This window comes from Stegostoma tigrinum, chromosome 1, assembly GCF_030684315.1.
Source record: "Stegostoma tigrinum isolate sSteTig4 chromosome 1, sSteTig4.hap1, whole genome shotgun sequence".
Lineage (NCBI taxonomy): Eukaryota > Metazoa > Chordata > Chondrichthyes > Orectolobiformes > Stegostomatidae > Stegostoma > Stegostoma tigrinum.
Window position 1 is genome coordinate 169,886,949 of NC_081354.1, and position 20,342 is coordinate 169,907,290.

Consider the following 20,342-nt stretch of genomic DNA (forward strand, 5'->3'; position numbering starts at 1 on the left):
CTGCTGGGCCTGCTGTGTTCATCCAGCCTCACATTTTATTATCTTGGAATCTCCAGCATCTGCAGTTCCCAATATCTCTGATACAAAAATCTGTCATATCTCAGTCTTTAAATTTATCCCAGAAAGGAGAAACCAAACTACTGTGAGGCAGAGATTTCAAAGTTTTGTGCACTTTTTGAGATTTCTCCTCAGCATAATTCTGTTGCCTGTTGTTCACATTCATGTTGGTGCAGGCTTGGAGGGCCTAAGGGCGTGTTCCTGTGCTGTAATTTTTGTTGTTCTGTTTTCTTTGTACATGCAAATACACGTGATTCTGAGCGACATCGAGCAGCAAATGAGAGCAGAAACACTGGCTACTTTCTTTCCTTTTGCCAACTAAGGAATAGTGAAATGGATCATGCAAACATGTTGGTGCCTGACTGTACTCGGCAGGACTTCTATTTTAAAAGCAATTTCCTTCTCAATCTTCGAGTTTGACTGTACAAAACTATCATTGTACTGTTTTTAGTACCAGCAACATTTGTGCCACAAAACTAATAAAAGTCAAAACATGAATATTGTAAATGCCCATTAAATCATCGACATCTCAATCGATGTGAAGTGTATACATCTGAAAACATCTAATGTTATGGACTCTGTGCGGCTCAGATGATAGTATGCATACATCTGACCTTAAAAAGTTGAAGTGTCACCTCAATCTAGACACCGGAGCACTGAAATAATACAACTGTCCTAGTGCAGCCCTGAGGGAGTGCTATGTTGGTCATTGCCATTCTAACAGAACATTAAACTGAAGTCGACCTCTCAAGTGGGTGTAAAATATCCCCAACACCATTTCAAAGAAGAACAGGCCAATTTTCACAGTATCTTGGCCAATATTTATCTTGTAAACAAGGCCATTTAAAATATATTACCTGGTCACCTGGGATGGAGTCAGCAGTGGGGACTGAAGACCATAGATTTGACTTTGCCACTGTTTGGAGGAAATCTCTGCTCAACTATTACCAGAAGTTGAACAAGCAGAATGGCTATTCTAAAATCATTGTAATGTTGAGAGATGGCATTGGGCTAGTCCAGAGTGCCATTACTGTACTTGCGGTCTACGTGCCATGCTGCAAGACGCCACATTAGATAGGGCTAAAGATCTCTTCCCCAATATTGATGCAACAATGGAAGGATAACGTAACCAGGCAAAGGTGGCCCCAACTACTGAACAATGGAGGCGAGGGGCATTGGAGGTAGATAGTGTGGTCGGCCATGTTAAAGAATACCGATCGTGACAAGGCAGAGAAGATGATAAGAAATAGGACCAGGAGAGGCAAAAGTAGATATTGGACCTCTCCAAATTGATGCTGGAAGGCTAGTGATGGGAGATAAGGAAATAGCTGAAGAAATTAATATGTACTTTGCATCAGTCTTCACAGTGGAAGACATGAGTAGTATGCCAACAATTAGGGAGAGCCAGGGGGCAGAGTTGAGCATGGTAGGCATTACAAAAGAGAAAGTGCTAGAAAAGCTAAAAGGTCTAAAAATTGATAAATCTCCTGGCCCCGATGGGCTACATCCTAGATTTCTGAGGGACGTGGCTGAGAAAATAGCGGAGGCTTTGGTCGTGATCTTTCAAAAGTCACTGGAGTCTGGGAAAGTCCCAGACGATTAGAAAATTGCTGTTGTAACCCTCTTGTTTAAGAAAGGATCAAGGCAAAAGATTAGCCTAACCTCGGTAGTTGGTAAAATTCTAAAACCTATTGTCATGGATGCGGTTACTAAATTCCTGGAAGTGCAGGGTCAGATTAGAACAAGTCAGCATGGATTTAGTAAGGGGAAGTCGTGCCTGACAAACCTGTTAGAATTCTTTGAAGAGGCAACAAGTAGGTTAGACCAGGGAAACGCAGTAGATGTTATCTATCTGGACTTCCAAAAGGCCTTTGATACGGTGCCTCACGGGAGGCTGCTGAGCAGGGTGAGGGCCCAGGTGTTCGAGGTGAGCTACTGGCTTGGATTGAGGATTGGCTGCCTGACAGAAGGCAGAGAGTTGGGATAAAAGGCTCTTTTTTAGAATGGTAACCGGTGACAAGTGGTGTCCTGCAGGGTTCAGTGTTGGGGCCGCAGCTGTTCACCTTAAACATTAATGATCTGGATGAAGGGACTGGGGGCATTCTGGCGAAGTTTGCTGATGATACAAAGATAGGTGGACAGGCAGGTAGTACTGAAGAGGTGGGGAAGCTGCAGAAAGATTTAGACAGTTTAGGAGAGTGGTCCAGGAAATGGCTGATGAAATTCAATGTGAGTAAATGTGAGGTTTTGCACTTTGGAAAAAAGAATACAGGCATGGACTATTTTCTAAACGGTGAGAAAATTCGCAAAGCAGAAGTACAAAGGGATCTGGGAGTGTTGGTCCAGGATTCTCTGAAGGTTAACTTACAGGTAGAGTCCGTGATTAAAAAAGCGAATGTAATGTTGTTTATCTCAAGAGGGTTGGAATATAGAAGCAGCGATGTTCTTCTGAGGCTTTATAAAGCTCTAGTTAGGCCCCATTTAGAATACTGTGTCCAATTTTGGGCCCCACACCTCAGGAAGGACATACTTGCCCTGGAGCGTGTCCAGCGGAGATTCACACGGGTGATCCCTGGAATGGTAGGTTTAGCATATGATGAATGGCTAAGGATCCTGGGATTGTACTCATTAGAGTTTAGAAGGTTGAGGGGAGATCTAATAGAAACTTACAAGATAATATATGGTTTAGAAGGGGTGGACGCTAGGAAGTTGTTTCCGTTTGGCGGGAAGACGAGGACCCGTGGGCACAGCCTTAGAATTAGAGGGGGTAAATTTAAAACAGAAATGAGATGATATTTCTTCAGCCAGAGAGTGGTGGGCTTGTGGAATTCATTGCCACGGAGTGCAGTGGAGGCCAGGACGTTGGATGCCTTTAAGGCAGAGATCGACAAATTCTTGATCTCAGAAGGAATCAAGGGCTACGGGGAGAATGCAGGGAAGTGGTGTTGAAATGCCCATCAGCCTTGATTTAAATGGCGGAGTGGACTTGATGGGCCGAATGGCCTTACTTCCACTCCTATGTCTTATGGAGTCGGCTGTTCAGCCCCAATGCCTGTTCTGCATTCAATAGGATCATTGGACATTCCTCACATTCACTTTTCCTGCTCTTTCCCCATTATCCTTGATTTTCCAACTGACCAAGAATCTATATGTCCCAGCCTTAAATTTACACAAGGACTCTGTAACCACAGCGCACTGTTGCAAGGAGTGCCAAAGACACTTAATCCTTTGAGAGAAATTCCTCATTGTGGAAGAATTTATTTTTGTTACACTCACGTACCATATTGCATTTGTGACTTTAAGAGCTGACTAGAATGATTCAGACATGAAGTTGAGAGAAAGGAGGACATGGATTTGGAAGGATTGATGGAGGTAATCCCTGACGTAGTGAGGCTGTTACCTGTGCATAATGTGGAGGTGCTGGTGTTGGAATGGGGACGACACGGTCAAAGATCACACAACATCAGGTTGTAATCCCAACAGTTGCCTGTTTCAATTGCATGTGTTCCGTCAGGCCAAAAGATACAGGAGCAGAATTAGGCCATTCAGCCCATCAAGTCAGCTCCACCGTTCAATCATGGCTGATAAATTTCTTAACACCATTCTCCCACCCTCTTCCTCTAACCCTTGATCCCTTTACTAATCAAGAACCTACCTATCTCTGGAATGTATGGTCCTCTTCTAACTTAGTTTACCAAGGTCAAATTTTTCTTAACAGCTCTTTGCCTGGCCTCAAACAGGCTGTTGCATGAACAGTGCGTGGAAGAATCTTTTGCTTGTTTTATGTTTCTACGTTGAGTAGTTCTAGTTTTACGATTTTGTGAAGTTTTTAAGTGTTAATGTTTACTGTAAATGTAAAATAATTAAACTAATTGAGGTTTATTCGTAAGATTTATGTGAAAAATATCTAACAGCTTCCGTTTTGTGTACTGAAAATGTAACAAATGAAAAGCTCAATCTTACTGCTGTAGCTTCTCCTCCATGACCACATTCCTTTAGAAATCAAAAATCTTCTGATACCAGCCTTGAATATATACAGTGATAGCACATCCAGTTAACTAATAGGATCTTATACAAAGACTCCATGTGGCCATTCCAACAATGCTGAAGACTGAAGAAGTGCAGTCAAAAAATGTGGAGCTGAAAAGGGCAGCAGGTCAGAGAGCATCCGAGGAGCAGGAATGTCAATGTTCTGACCTGGAACGTTGACTTTCCAGCTCCTCAGATGCTGCCTGACCTGCTGTGCTTTTTCAGCTCCACATTTTATGACTCAAGCTTCCAGCATCTGCAGTCCTTTCTGTCTCCAAGTCACTGAAGGAATAGAAGTTGTTCTAGTTCCACTATTCCATTGGTCAGGACATAAATGAGAAATTCCGGTCATCTGCCCCTTCATCATACCATCATGCTCCGATGCCAACATTTCTGTCACAGGCCTGCTGCAGTGATCCAAAGTGCCTCCGTGCAAACGGGAAGAATAGCATCTCATGATCCACTTGGGGACCTGGAGGGGCAGCACGGTGGCTCAGTGGTTAGCAGTGCAGCCTCACAGCAGCAGCGACCCGGGTTCGATTCCACCCTCGGGCAACTGTCTGTGTGGAGTTTGCACATTCTCCCAGTGTCTGCATGGGTTTCCTCCGGGTGCTCCGGTTTCCTCCCACAGTCCAAAGATGTGCAGGCTAGGTGGATTGGCCATGCTAAATTGCCTGTAGTGTTCAGGGGTGTGTGGGTTATAGCGGGGTGGGGTCTGGATGGGATGCTTCAAGGGGCCGTGTGGACTTGTTGGGCCGAAGGGCCTGTATCCACACTGTAGGGAATCTAATCTAATCTAATCTAATCTAATCATAGCATCTAGAACTCGACATTTGAGTTCAATATCTCTAGACACTGATTCCATCCTTCTATGCTACCCCACCCCGCCTTCCAATTTGGTACTGTTATGACATGTGTTGCTTTTAATGTGGCCAACTCATTTTCACCCACTCTCAGCCTGTTATCACAATACGTGGTTAGTTTTCAGCCCAGACTACACATTCTCTGCTACCTTCAGCTCTCATTATCACTTAATCAGCTTCTCTTCTGTACTGGCCTGTCATCCATAATCCCCTCATTTACCTACCCCTTTCATATCCCTCTCTTTCTGGGCTCCAGCTCCATTGATCTGCTCCCCTCTTACCCCACCCCTGCGTCCACCAAACCCATCTTTAGCATAAATTCCAGTTTTTCATAAAATCCCTGCAGTGTGGAAACAGGCCCTTCAGTCCAAATTATTTTCACTCAAAAGCTATGCCTGCTAAGCAATATTGAATATTATGTATTTTCAATACATTCGTGTGACCTCATCAAGCACGTGAGAATTGTGGTGGGTGGGCGACATCTTCAGAAATATGTTTCACTTGTTTTTCTGAAATTTAAAGTTCAAACTTATCTCTGTTGAATTGAACCTGACCTTTAGAACTACGTTTCAGCCCCTGACATTTTTCCTCATGATTTCAGGTCTCATCACCCTTGACCTAGTAGGATAACACCACTTGCTTTGACCAACTGAGTTTCCACTTTTCATTCAATCCAGGTTTCTTGATCTTTCTTAAAATGGAAAGTTAACGTGCCCTATCTCATTCTCTGGAGTATAACTTATTCCCTGTAAATTAGCCACTTGCCTGCCACAACTTGTCCACATTTTATACTTAGTCACATTCCCATAAATTTGCCAATGAAATAGTCATTTGTAGCACTAAAGGAATCCATTTGGCCCACTGAGTCTGTGCTGGCTTTCTGCAGAGCAGTCCAGTCAATTTCAGTGTCCTTCCCCAGGCTCTGCACATTCATTTCATTCCTATCTTATCTGAACCAGTCATAATATTTCTACTTCTATCAAATATCTTTTACTCCAAGGAGAATGACACCAGCTTTTCCAACACAACCTTGTAGCTAAAATCCGTAAGTGCTGGAACTATTCTGGTGGATATCCTTTGTACTATCTCAGGGACCTTCACACTGTTCTTAGTGTGGTGACCAGAACTGGATGCAAGCATCTAGTTGGGGCCTGACCAAAGCTTCATAAAGATTAAATATAAATCCACTGCTTTTGGACTATATCCATTCATTCGTTCAGAGATAGTGAGAACTGCTGATGCTAGAGAAACTGAGACAACAAGGTGTAGAGCTGGATGAACACAGGCCAAGCAGCATCAGAGGAGCAGGAAAGCTAATGTTTTGGGTCTGGACCCTTCTTCAGAAATGGGGGAGGAGAAGGGGATTCTGAAATAAATGGGGAGAGGGGAGTAGGGGGATGGAAGATGGATAGAGGAGAAGATAGGTGGAGAGGAGACAGACAAGTTAAAGAGGTGGGGATGGAGCCAGTACAGGTGAGTGTAGGTGGGAGTTAGGGTGGGGATAGGTCAGTCCAGGGACGACAGACAAGTCAAGTAGGCAAGATGAGGCTGGTAGGTAGATGATGGGGTTGGGGCTTGAGATGGTAGGAGTGGATAGGTGGGAGGACGGACAGGTCGAGGGGGCGGGATGAGATTAGTAGGTAGGAGATGGGGGTGGGGCTTGAGGTAGGAGGAGCAGATAGGTGGGAGGAAGAACGGACATTTAGGGCGGTGGGGATTAGCTGGGCCTGTTTTAGGATGCGGTGGGGGGAGGGGAGATTTTGAAGCTTGTGAAGTCCACATTGATACCATTGGGCTGCAGCGTTCCCAAGCGGAATATGAGTTGTTCCTGCAAACTTTGAGTGGCATCATTGTGGCACTGCAAGAGGCCCAGGAAGGACATGTCATCCAAGGAATGGGAGTGGGAGGGCAAGTTGACGTGGTTCGCGACTGGTAGGTGCAGTCGTTCGTTGTGAACTGAGCATAGGCGTTCCCCAAAGCAGTCTCCAGGTCTTCGCTTGGTTTCCCTGATGTAGAGGAGGCCATAACGGGAGCAGTGGATACAGTATACCACATCAGCAGAAGTGCAGCTGAACATCTGTTTGATGTGGAAGGTTTTCTTGGGGCTTGGGCTGGGTGTGGTGCAGAGGAGGTGTAGGGGTAGGTGTAGCACTCCCTACAGTCGCAGGGAAAAGTGCTGGGGGTTGTGGGGCTAGTGGGGAGTGTGGAGCAGACAAGGGAGCCACGGAGAGAGTGGTCCCTCCGGAAGGCAGATGGGAGGTGGGGGGAGGAGGAAAAATGCCTTTGGTAGTGGAGTCAGATTACAGATGGCGGAAGTGTCGGAGGTTGTTGGGGTGGTACATGAGGATGAGGGGGATTCTGTTTTGGCTGTTATTGCGGGTCAGGGGGTGTGAGGGCTAAGTTGCGGGAAATGCGACACATGACCAGAACTGAACACAATACTCCAAGTGTGTCTAACCAGAGTCTTATACCAGATAACATGGAAACACCAAAGTGTTATTTTTTTCTGTGTAAATTGCCAATCATTGTTGCAACAAATGCACTTGACCTTGTTATTGTACAGATACCTATTTTAGATTTAACATTATGTCAAGGATAAAATTTCAATCCCTGGAAGTTTATATGGGAAGACCAAGAACTATAATTTGTAGGAGCAGATGTAAGCTGATCAGCCCATGGAGTCTGCTTCACCTTTCAAGACTAATTTGATAATCCTGAACTTTACTGCTGTTTTCCTCAAACCTTAATTCCCTTACTAATTAAAAATCTATGTGTCTCAGCCTTGAATATAATTAATGACCAAGTCTCAGTAGCCTTCTGTGGTAAAGAATTCCATAGATGCACTATGTTCTAAGAGAAGAAATTCCTCCTTAACCTTGTCTTAAATGTGTAACCTCTATTGTGATGGTCTGAGACTCTCCCACAAGGGGGAAAATATTGTCACACCTTCTAAGATCCTGCTGTTAGCTCGTTCACTGCTATGGTACATGTGATTATATGACTGCAGCTAACTTATTGACATACTTGCCCTGTTACAGAAGAAGCTTCAGTTAGAACTTGCTCTTGCTTCAACTACAAGGAATGACGTTAAACTTCTGTCTCCCGCACTTCAGCCCAAGGATTCAGTGCAATAAGGTAAAGAGTCATTTTGATCTGTAATTAGCTGAATTTGCAAAGAAATGTAGAACCTGTCTTGCTAATAGCTTGTAAAACACCTCTGATTATCTAAGGGTTGTTTTTCAAGGTAATGGGATGGGAAGTGGAATGGTGTTTGCTGAAGAACAGCTGGTTTCTCTGACTGCATTTGCAAAGTAATTATTTTCTCACCCATGACACAGATTAAGGCAGTGGCTGATACAGTTTACTCCACAATGTAATTAAGTCTTTTAGTAGAAATGAAATATCCCATAACATTATTCAAAGTAGACCACAGATTAGACATCTACCAAAGGGTGTGGGTAAGTCAAACATCAAAGATGAAGCTAAATCTGTGAGGGAGAAACGCATAGAGTATGCCAATAGCATGAAGATGACAGGGAACTCATTGCGGAACACGAGCAGTAGCATGCAGCAGTTGGGCTAATTGACCTATTCCTGTACTCTGGATGGTATGTAACTGTAAGTTACAACACAATTATATTTTCAGAAACAAAAAGACATGATGCCAGCACTGATGCTTGAAAGTATAGAGCAAGTTCATATTCTCCTGTCTCATCCTCAGGAGAAGACGCATCAGCCATCCTGGTGTATGCTGCTTGAGAGAGATTACTGAATTAACAACAGTTGAGCTAAATTAGTTGGCACCACATCTATAAACATCCACTCCCTTCATCACCGGCGCTCAGTAGCAGCATTGTGTACTACTTACAGGATGCACTGCAGAATTTCACCAACGATCCTCCGATAGCACCTTCCAAACCCACAACCGCTTCTAGCTAGAGGACAATGGGAGCAGATGCCAGGCAACACCACAACCTGTACGTTCCGCCTCCAAGCCCCTCACTGTCCTGATTTGCAAGTATATTGCCATACCTTCAGTGTCACTGGGTCAAAATCCTGGAATTCCCTCCTTGAAGACATTGTGGGTCATTGACTACAGCACATCAGCTGCAACAGTTGAAGAAGGTAGCGCACCACCTTCTTAAGGGCAACCAGGGATTGGCAAGAAATGCTGGCCCAGCCAGCAATGCCCACATCTCCTAACCGAATGAATAAAAAGTAAATTGTGGGCAGCTTTGTGAATGACCTCTCGGGACCTGTTATTTCTTGAGGAAAGAATAGTTACGTTAGCATTTATTGCTTCATTTTAAGTGGACTGCTAATGGCAGCTGATGTGAAATGAATTTTCTCTGCACTATTTTTAGTACTTATTTCTCATTTCCCAATAGCCACTTGTTCTGGGGAACCTTTAAAGCCTGAGCTGCCAGAATGCTGCTCAAATGAGGCAAAAGAAAATGCATTGACACAGATTTGTTTCGTACTGCCTTTCGGTTTCCAATTATCATATGAACTGAAAACACAAGCAAACTGATGCTATAAAAAATCACTCAAATGGTTGTAGAGCACTCTGGTCATAGAGCCCAGTATTAATGAGGAGAAGGAATAGCTCAGGGAGCAGTCGGGTTAAGCCAGGGATATAGCAGCACTGTTCATCTTAATGCTGGAGCGTACTTGAAGTAACTTGCAGACGAGCTGCATTGTCAGGCTGACTGATGGCAGCCCTCTGGTGATAGATTCCAACAGTTCATGGAGGGGGAGGGAATGAGACTGATTGAGTAGCTCCTGCATGGAGCCAGCACTGGCAGGGGTGGCCCTCTTCTGTACCAAAACCATTCAAGGATTTGATCATTGTAGATGACTAACTCCATATTTGAAACAAGGCCTCCCACTGCTTTTTTTTCCACAAGAGCAGGTTAATAACAGGCATAGGGAGATGGTAGAAAAGGCTAAGGCGGTAACTAACCCCATTAATTAAACCAAATCCCCACCCTGACTGAGTTTCTCGCTGGGCTGGGTAGATATGTAAAATCAGGGGCAGGAGTACACTTACAGTATATAGATACAGGGGCCATTCTTGCCAGAGTTTAGTTCCATTTATCACACCAAGTTTTAAAAAATATTTATCCATCACCCTTCAAGCTGTTCCCTCACTGTATGCGGGAGGGTATCGCATTGCATTCCACTACGTTGTACCTGCCCACTGCATTTAAAAAAATGTTTCTGTCTCCATGAATTTTTTATGACAATCTCTTGTTACTTTGGACACTTGGCTCTGATTCCTGGTTATCTTCCTTGTTCCCCACGAGGTGGGGCATTTGGAACAGTGAAGCATTCTTTTCAAAGTAGACCTCACCAGCTGGGAGCTCTGTATCGGAAAGCTAAGGGGAACAGGCTCTCTATTTTAAGAAGTAACGTACCAAAAGCTGGGAAGACGCTCTGTGAGGTTGAAATGGAAGTTCATTAATTCGGTATTTCTGACTATGCAGTAAGGTGGGGTGAATGTTTTTGGCTTCACTAATTACATTGAATGTACAGCACAAAAATACAAGATTCAGGATGTGGGGCAAGATTTGATGGAGTAACTACTTTCACTTTATGGGGAAGGCTGGAGCGGGGGGTCACAGTTGATTCAGTGCATTCAGTATGAACATGGCTGGTGCTTTAGCTCAACACCATATTCCCATTCTCTTTCCATGCCCCTTGATGCTTTTAATATCTGAAAATATGTCTGTTGAATACATTCAATGACTTGACCTCAGTAGCTTTCTTTGATAGTGAATTCCATAGTTTCACTACCCTTTGAATGAAGAAGTTTCCTCAACTCAGTCCGAAATGGTCAACTCTGCATCCAGAGACTGTCCTGTTTGGTCTTAGACTCCCCAGTGAATAGAGAGCAGATGGTCCTCTTGGATATGTGGGTCAATAATAAATGAGCATAATTTTGAAGTGAAAGGTAGGAGGTTAAGAGGCAATTTGAGGAAAGACTTTTTTACCCAAACGGTGGTGCGAGTCTGGAATGCACTGCCTGGGAAGCTAGTTGAGGCAGGAAATCTCACAACTTTAAAAAGTACTTCGATGACACTTGAAGTGTCACAACATCCAAGCCTTTTGAGTCTTGGCTTGGTAGTATAGGCTTGATGGACCAAAGGATGGCCCTTGTACGATATGATTCAAGGAAAGCATTTTCTCTGGATCTCGTCTATCCAAACGTGCTAGAATTTTGTGTTTCATTTACAATCCCTCTCCCTCTCATCCTTCAAAACTCTAATGAATACAGAGATAGTAGGAACTGCCGATGCTGCAGTCTGAGATAACACTGTGGTGCTGGAGGAACACAGCAGGCCAGGCAGCATCAGAGGAGCAGGAAAGCTGACGTTTCAGGTTAGGACCCTTCTTCAGAAATGGGGGAGGCAGAGGGGGTTCTGAAATAAATAGAGAGAAGGTGAGGCGGTGATAGCAGGTAGATAGTAGAGCGGATAGGTGGGAGAGAAAATGGACAGGTCAAGGAGGCAGAGATAAAGCTAGTAAAGGTGGTGGGATTTGTCAATGAGGTGGGGGAGCAGATAGGTGGGAGGGAAGACGGACAGGTCAATGAGGCGGGGTTGAGAGGGGAGACTGTTCTTGGGATGAGGCCGGGGATGGGGAGATTTTGTATCTAGTAAAGTCCACATTGAGACCATTAGGGTGTAAACTTCCAAGGCAGAATATGAGGAATATGCCATCCGAGGAACAGGAGGGGAAGTTGAAGCGGCTAGCAACTGAGAGGTGTTGTCGTTTGTCACGAACCTAGTATAGATGCTCCACAAAGCAATCTCAGAGTCTCTGCTTGGTCTCACCGATGTAGAGGAGGCCACATCAGGAACATCAGACACAATAGACCACATTAGTGGATGTGCCGGTGAGCATCTGTTTGATGTGAAAGGTTTTATTGGGACCTGGGATGGAGGTGAGGGGGCCGGTGTAGCACCTCCTGTGGTTGCAGAGAAAGGTGCCCGGGGTGGTGGGGCTAGTAGGGAATGTGGAGCGGACAAAGGAGTCACAGAGTGAGCGGTCCCTTCGGAAAGTAGATCAGGGTGGGGAGGGAAATATATCCTTCATAGTGGAGTCAGATTGCAGGTGGCAGAAGTGGCAGAGAATGATGCACTGAATTCACAAACTACTTCAACTACCCCTCCCACTCCCAAGATGACGTGTCCATCCTGGGTCTCCTTCAGTGTCAAAACGATGCCACCCGGAAACCGGAGGAACAGCATCTCATATTCTGCTTTGGAAGTCTGCAACCCAATGGTCTCAATGTGGACTTTACTAGCATCAAAATCTCCCCACCCCCGACCTCATCCCAAGACCAGCCCCCACCCTCTCAACCCCGCCTCATTGACCTGTCCATCTTTCCGCCCACTTATCCGCTCCTCCCACCTCACCAACCAATCCCCAAAACCACCTAGTTACACTCACCTTTACTAGCTTCATCTCCACCTCCTTGACCTGGCCGTCGTCTCTACCACCCATCCGCTCTACTATCTACCTGTTATCACCACCCCCCCCCCTATTTATTTCAGAGCCCCCTTCCCCTCCCCCATTTCTGAAAAGTGTTCCGACCCGAAACATCAGCTTTCCTGCTCCTCCGATGCTGCCTGGCCTGCTGTGTTCATCCAGTTCCGTGCAGGTCCAGTCTGTCTGCATGAGGTAGCGTTGGCATTCTTGATGTCAGTCCAGTGAACCTATGCTATAATTCCCTCTATCAGAAATACGTCTTTGGCAACTGGGCCGTCCACTTCGATAGCTCCCCCCCAACCATGGTTTCGTTGGAATCAGCTGTGAAGCAAGAATGGGGACCTAATAACAAACCTCCCTTAACCTCCTCTCCCTTTTCAAAGAGAGGTTGGAGGTAATGTGCAGTTGCTATCTGGCCTGTGCCGCTGGAGTGAGCAATTGGGCCTGACCTTGCTGCTGCTTGACCCCAATAGCTCTGTGATGATGAATTAACCGGAGGAGGTTTCTAATACATCAGGTACACAGTGACAAAAGTGTTCTATCTCTTATCATCTTTTTGCCCAGGTCTGTGCTGATGGCTTCGAGGTGAGCAATCTGATATCTGCGGACCCTGTGAAAAGAAAATGTGGATTCCGTGCTGAATACTTCATCAAACCTCCTGTACATGTTACGATTACATTCCCATTTAACGTGGAACTGTGTAAGATTGACATTGATGTGTCAGCCAGCTTGCAAAACTCTTCGAGACTGGATATTTATACATGTACCACATCTAATAAGGATATGACATGGAATGGAGTTTCCACACCCAGCTCTCCACTGGCAGATCAGACCTTTTCTGACGGTGATATTTTTACTTTAGTGGGGAAGGGCACATTGAAAAACCAAAGCAAAGTGTCCTTCAGACATAAAGCTTTTAAATCCAGGGCTCCTTTTCATGAATTTACTGAGCATTCTGCAGTTGCTGATGGTACCTTTGTGCAGGATTTGTGGAATAAGGGTCAGTTTTCACTGACGAATATAAACCACCTCAGGATCTGCATTAGTTATGTGTCAGGTGGAAGTTTGCCCTGCTTAAGGAGGGTGGACATATGGGGCCAACCGTCTCGGTCTTGCCCTCGTGCGGTCATAGAAAGTGCCTTCAAAGTTTATCAGAAATACAAAACTGAACAATCAGTTCCATTAGTTACGCAGAAGAATGTTGCTGTCACACAATCTAATCAAACACAGAGAGACAACCTACAACCAAATGTTAACGGATCTTCAGTGGCTCATGGGAACGTTCCAGAAGAATTTCTGGACCCCATCACTTCTGAGATCATGGCCCTCCCAATGTTGCTTCCCTGTGGGAAAGTGATTGATCAGAGTACTCTGGACAAATACAATCAGTGTGAAGCCACGTGGGGCAGACTTCCAAATGATCCCTTCACAAACGTTCCCTTCAGCCGGAATTCCAAACCAGTCCCTCACTCGACTCTGAAAGCAAGGCTGGATTATTTCCTGCTGCATACCACGATACCGGATCGCGCTATTGTGGGGAGGACTCATGTTGGATTTGTTGCCTCGTCTACAGTGAAGAGAAAATCGGACTCCCCACAGGGCATAATCACAAATCCAACCTCAGAAGGACTAAATGCGGGCATTAGTAGGAACTCTGCTGCGATGCTAGACTGTGGCGAAAAGCGATTCAAAACAGAAACGGAAAGAACGCAGGACCCTGCACAAGATATGGGTATAACCATCTTTCATTTTTTCCCTCTCTGTCACTTACAGAAAATAGAACAGTACAGCACAGGAATAGGCCATTTGGCCACCGTGGCTGTGCTGACCATGATGCCATTCTAAACTAATTCCATTGGTCCATATCCCTCTGTGCCTTGCCCATTCATGTGTCTGTCTAAATGCTTTTATCTTCTGAAGGATTTGATTTTTGATAATGTCAGCAATCCTCCATTCAGCCTCTTTCTATTTAGAAGGATTTGTTGCTAGGGTTGAAGAATTTGATTTAGGGAAAGAGGCTGGATAGACTGGGGCTATTTTTCCTGAAGTGTCAGAGGCTGAGAGGTGAGCTTATAGAGGTTTATAAATTCATGAGGGGCATGGGTGGGGTAGATAGGCAAGGTCTTTTCTCTGGGGTGGGGGAGTCCAAAACTAGAGGGCATAGGTTTAAGGTGAGATGGGCAAGATTTAAAAGGGACCTCAGAGACAACTTTTTCACGCAGAGGACGGTGCGTGTGTGGAACGACCTGGCTGGAGACTAGTACAATTACAACATTTAAAGGCATCTAGATGGGTATATGAATTGGAAGGGTTGAAGCAGTATGGGCCCAAATGCTGGCAAATGGGACTAGATTTATTTAGGATACCTGGTCAGCATGAACAAGTTAGACCAAAGAGTCTGTTTCCGTGCTGTATATATCTGTGACACTATGGAACATTGTGTGCATTTGGAACTTGGAGATAAGTAAACATAGATACATTCAAGAGAAAGTTACGTTACTGCAAAGGGAAAAGGAATGGTAGATAGGTTAAGATGAAGTGAGATGGAGGAGGTGGTTCATGAGGAGCATTGACACTGCCATAGACTAGTTGGACTGAATTCTCCATATCTGTGCTGTCAAATGCTATGTAATTAATCTCCAACAGAGCCAGAAGGGAAATGAGAGGAACCCTAAGTGGTTGAGAGATTGGGAGCCAAGTTCTTTCCAAGCTTGCTGCAATTACTGTGCATCATATGTCAGCATAGTCGGATAATGTATTTCTTCATTTGAGTTGGATCAAGCTGTCACCTCCACTCAAGTACAGTTTCCAGCAAGTTCACTGGACTGAAATCAGGAATTGTAAACCAACTTGATTTACATTTCTTTCCTCAGCATATAGATTCGCTTGTAATATCCACACCACCAGCCCAGTTAACATTAGCTCTCACAATTGGGAAATTGTATCTTCACTGTATAGACCAAATGTCTTCCTTGCCTGCCCCTCTGGTATGTGTACAGTTTTCTTTTTGTCCTTTTGATTTAACTGCTGAACTATAATTTTAATGGCTGCGTCGGTTTTTTTGTAATCTTGTCATTGGTGCCTGAATATGTAGCACTTCAAAGTGTCACACTTCAATTACAAGGAGAGATGGTTAAATTCAACAGTTGGAAATAGTGACTTCTGAGGAAGGGTCACCAGACCCAAAGCAAATTAACTCCTATTTCTCTTTACAGATGCTGCCTAACCTGCTGAGCCTTTCCAGCAACTTCTATTTTTGTTTCTGATTTACAGCACGTGCAATTCGTTTGGTTTTTTTTAATTGGAGATGGTGATTCCTTGCCTCTTGAGATGAGCATTACTTGTGTATAAGTCATTTGGTTTTTATTTGTATCTCTAATAGGTGCGGTTTCCCATGAGCAGAGATTGTCACAAAGTCTGGATAGTGCTCTGACTTCTGCCTTAAATACTCTCCCATCCTTCACTGCTCAGCAAAGACAAGACCAGCAACAGCCAGCAGCTGGCAGCATCTCTGACTGCGCACAAGGTACTGCACATGGGTCAAAAGCTCGTTTGTATTGCTGGAATAGTATCAGCTTAAGCTCCTGTAGGAGTCACAGTGCAGGAATCACGTATGATAAGAGACAGCCTGTTGCAAAATCAGCTGTCCTCGTTTTGGAATGAGATATTAAGTCGAGACCCAGTGGCATGTTAAGGTTGCAGCAGAATTCAAAGATTAGCAAATGTCCTGGCCAAACCCCACCCCCTCAAAAAGCACCAACATAACCAGATCATTTGGGCACATACCTGTCCACAAGTTAACCCTGTAATTTAGGGCAGCACGGTGGCTCAGTGGTTAGCACTGCAGCCTCACAGCACCAGGGACCCAGGCTCGATTCCAGCCTCGGGCAACTGTCTGTGCGGAGTTTGCACATTCTCCCCGTGTCCGCGTGGGTTTCCTTCCACAGTCCAGAGATGTGCAGGCTAGGTGGATTGGCCATTCTGAATTGCCCGTAGTGTTCAGGTGTGTATGAGTTGTAGGGGGATGGGTCTGGGTGGGGTGCTTCAAGGGGCGGTGTGATCTAGTTGGGCCGAAGGGCCTGTTTCCATACTGTAGGGAATCTAATCTAATTTGCCTAGATAGACAGTGGTGCCTATTCTTCAAAAGTACTTCATTCATGGTAGGGCTTTCATAGTGCTGAGCACTTAATAAGGCATGTATGGAGCATCTCAGGAGCACAAAAGCTGACGTTTCGGGCCTAGTCCCTTCATCAGAGAGGGGGATGGGGGGAGGGAAGGCCCGAAACGTCAGCTTTTGTGCTCCTGAGATGCTGCTTGGCCTGCTGTGTTCATCCAGCCTCACATTTTATTATCTTGGAATCTCCAGCATCTGCAGTTCCCATTATCTCTGATACTATTTTAACCTCACTGCGAAGCCTCTTCCAGGGATGCCTAACCTGAAGAAGTTACCCTCCTCCCTCCGGACCAACCTCAGGGAATCTCTCTCCACCTATCTTCTTTACTCTCCATCTTCGGTCCGCCTCCCCCTCTCTCCCTATTTATTCCAGTTCCCTCCCCCCATCCCCCTCTCTGATGAAGGGTCTAGGCCCGAAACGTCAGCTTTTGTGCTCCTGAGATGCTGCTTGGCCTGCTGTGTTCATCCAGCCTCACATTTTATCATCTTGGAATCTCCAGCATCTGCAGTTCCCATTATCTCTGAAGGCATGTATGGAGTCAGGTTTACTGAGCCATTTCAGAAAGTTTTTAAATGGGAAGTAAACACAACCAGTTTACCTGCCAGAAACTGACACTGAGAGGATAGGTGTGGAAGACAGCAGAATGACTAAAGAATACTGTAAAAAGTAAAGTGACAGCTGTGAAATTCCTACCTGCAATGTGCATTTTAATCTCAATATCAAGAACCAATTGCCTCAATTCCTTTGAATAAAATGCTACTTTGTTTTGCAGTTTGTCTGATTGAAACTTAAAGAATACTGAGAGGTTTGGATAGAGTGAACGTGGAGAACATGTTTCCACTAGTAGAAGAGACTAGGACCCAAGGGGACAGCCTCAGAGTGAAGCCACTGCCCTTTAGAACTGAGCAATTCTATGTCACTGGTCATGGGCCCTCTGGCTCCTTGTGTGATTGAGCCCAATCCTAGAGCCACATCACCGACCACACATTTGGCAGGTGTTCCTGGGAGTTGGAACTGGTCCTTGATCTTGAGGTCATTAGCATTCCTTTCTGCAGTTCCTTCTTCACATTTCTGTTTGCTGACTGATGTTCTCAAAGAATTCTATAGGAGGTTCCTCAAAGTCAGTTTCTTCTGAACATGTGTCCTCTATGCGTTGAGATTTTCTTTGCATTTCTTAAGGGAATCTTTCAGGGAGTCTTTGAAACACCTCCTTTCTCTTCCTCTTGTTTGAGTACTTTCCCTGAGCTGGATGAAAATGATTTGCTTTGGTAGTTGGAACTCAGACATGCTAAGCACGTGTCCAACCTAGTGGAGTTGGTTTCAGACAATCATGGCCTCAATATGGTTCTGTTAGCTGCTTCAAGGATGCTGATGTGAACAATCCATCTCAAACATGAATAAGAGCAAAGTTTCTGGAAAAGCTCAGCAGGTCTGGCAACATCTGTAAAGGGGACAAAAAAACAGAATTAACGTTTTGGGTCTGGTGACCCTTCCTCAGAACCCATCTCAAATAGCATTGATGATACTTCTCCGGAGTCTTGAGGTGCCCTATACATAGACCAAGTCTCAGAGCCACATAGAAGAGTTGGTAGGATTACTGCCTTATACACAAGGATTTTGGCATCAGCACAGATGGTACAGTTATCCAGGACTCTTTCGGCATTTGACAATGGCACTCACAGATTGGCCGTGAGGTTGAATCTCACATTGATGTTAGCCTTACATGAGAAATAGCTTTCTAGGTAAAGGAAATGTTCCATGTTTGGGAGGATTTCTACTTTTATTTTAATGGAAGGATGGACCTGAACTTGACCTGGGACAGGTTGGCAAAGACGATTTCTGAGGTGAAAGCACTAAATGGTTGCTTGGAGAATGCATAAAGCTGCAGTTTGAGCTGAGAATCTATCTTTGTAAAGTTTTGAAGAAACCTTGGAGCATCACTTAACTAAAAGTTAATGAAAGGATACCCATTTACTTTCCTGCATCAAAAAAATAGTTTGAACATTAAGGAGAAATCACAGTGAATTCCTGAAAGCTGTGGCAGTTCGTTCTCAGAAAATGAAGAAACCTTCAAAAGTCTGATGAGTAACCACAGGAGTTCTAGTGGTTGAGGTCTGGGAGTAGGGATAACAGGGCCTCAAGTAAAAAGTGATGGTCCAAAGATAATTCTGGTTTAGTGTATAAATGAGGCTTTTTGATGTGAATTGTTAATAGTTGTCCGAGTGTGTTTATTTAATAGTTTAGCTTTATGTGTTGTACAGTAACATTCATTTGTTTTAAAGCATAGAATCCTTTTGCACATTTTTTCAGTTAATCATGGCATGCTCAGATTTCTTTTAAATGTTTACTGTCTCTACCAGGATTGTAACAGTTCCTCAGCGCCATTCTCCAGACCTGTATCGTTAACTCTGATTTTTATCTTTTCAGATGCTGCCAGACCTGCTGAGCTTTTCCAGATACTTCTGTTTTCGTTGTGGCACTAGAATTTGATTCCGATTGCATTTCCCTGAGACACCAGAATTGAACAAGAACAGATGCCACCTTAAATCCTGCTTGGGCATGACATAATCTTTGAAATGCTTTGAAAATAACATGTTGTTTCTTTTTCCACAGAATGGATTCCAGCCAGTTCTGATAAAGCGTGCATCTCCTGCAGAAAGTCATTCTCTGCATATTCCCAGAACATGGTTGTATACAGACTGCTCTGTGGGCACCTGATCTGCAGAGTTTGTCTGTCAGAGACACAGAAATCTTCAACACCGTCCTGTTTGAAATGTAACTGTGCAATCTGTACTAGTGATGTTGTGCGGGTTCATCTTTAGAGTTGAGGCACTTTGAGCCATTCTGGATGTGTTTGGCAATCTTATGTGACTGCATTTCCACTATAGCTAGCAAAATCAAATAAAGAATATTAAAATGTAAACTTTTCTGATTTTCGAAATGCACTGTTTTCAATATTGATGTTCTGTAACAGATTTCAATTGCATTCACGTCTGGGATTACACTTGAGAATTTATTAATGCTGCAGCATAGTGTGTTATGTTGGTAGCTTTGTAACACACCAGAATTTGGTTTCTAGCTGAAATTAAATAATGTGAAATCCCTTAAGAAGAATGAAAATTCAAAACAGTAAGATGGGATTAAGAGATAGTAAAGCACTCTACAAGTCCCAAAAAAGTGGAAGGAATTAATGAACACAAACCTTGGTGGTTTTAGTGCATTTACATATTTGGAGCTGCCTCAGATCTCTATCTGATCTGTCAAACCTGACAGTGATTGTTCCCATGATAACCTGTGTTCCCCAGTAAGGCAGCAAATCAGCCATGATATTCCATGGTTGTTCTAGGTTCTTTGAGCTGAAGCATATTTAGCATATCTCGGATTGGTTGCTGCTGTTTTTTTCATGGAATTTAAAAGAAAAATGCTGATTGTTAAGGTTCAACAAGATAAATATGAAAAGAAGTGAGTTTGAACAGTGAATGTAGAGTTGTAGAAGTTGCATTACAATGTCATGCCTTCTATTTACCTCATATTTTAGCATTTGGAGTTAGAATTTTGTGAAGTAAATAACACCTGATAATCTATTAGTGACAATTGACTTGTTGTTGCTATCTTAACACAGAGCCTAACATTAGAAAGATCAATTGTGTTCACCAGTATTTTGCATATAATTCCTTCAAGTGAGCACTTCATTTTTTGATGCAACCTTTAGTTTTTTTGACAA

The 20,342-nt window shown here is 44.1% G+C and overlaps 1 protein-coding gene across 2 annotated transcripts in view; it reads left to right on the top strand.

The window, feature by feature from the left end:
• The window catches only part of ubox5 (U-box domain containing 5), a 33,821-nt gene extending 14,311 nt beyond the window's left edge, over positions 1-19,510 (top strand). The window contains exons 2-6 of one of the 2 annotated variants that reach the window (XM_059650256.1): positions 7,988-8,084; positions 13,008-14,175; positions 15,317-15,430; positions 15,826-15,969; positions 19,232-19,510. In XM_059650256.1, the coding sequence (XP_059506239.1) occupies positions 8,031-8,084; positions 13,008-14,175; positions 15,317-15,430; positions 15,826-15,969; positions 19,232-19,440 (1,689 nt within the window). In that variant the 5' untranslated portion in view covers positions 7,988-8,030 and the 3' untranslated portion in view covers positions 19,441-19,510. The remainder of the gene's footprint in view (positions 1-7,987; positions 8,085-13,007; positions 14,176-15,316; positions 15,431-15,825; positions 15,970-19,231) is intronic. The other variant, XM_059650259.1, reaches the window with a different exon arrangement.
• The last annotated feature ends 832 nt before the right edge of the window (positions 19,511-20,342 follow it).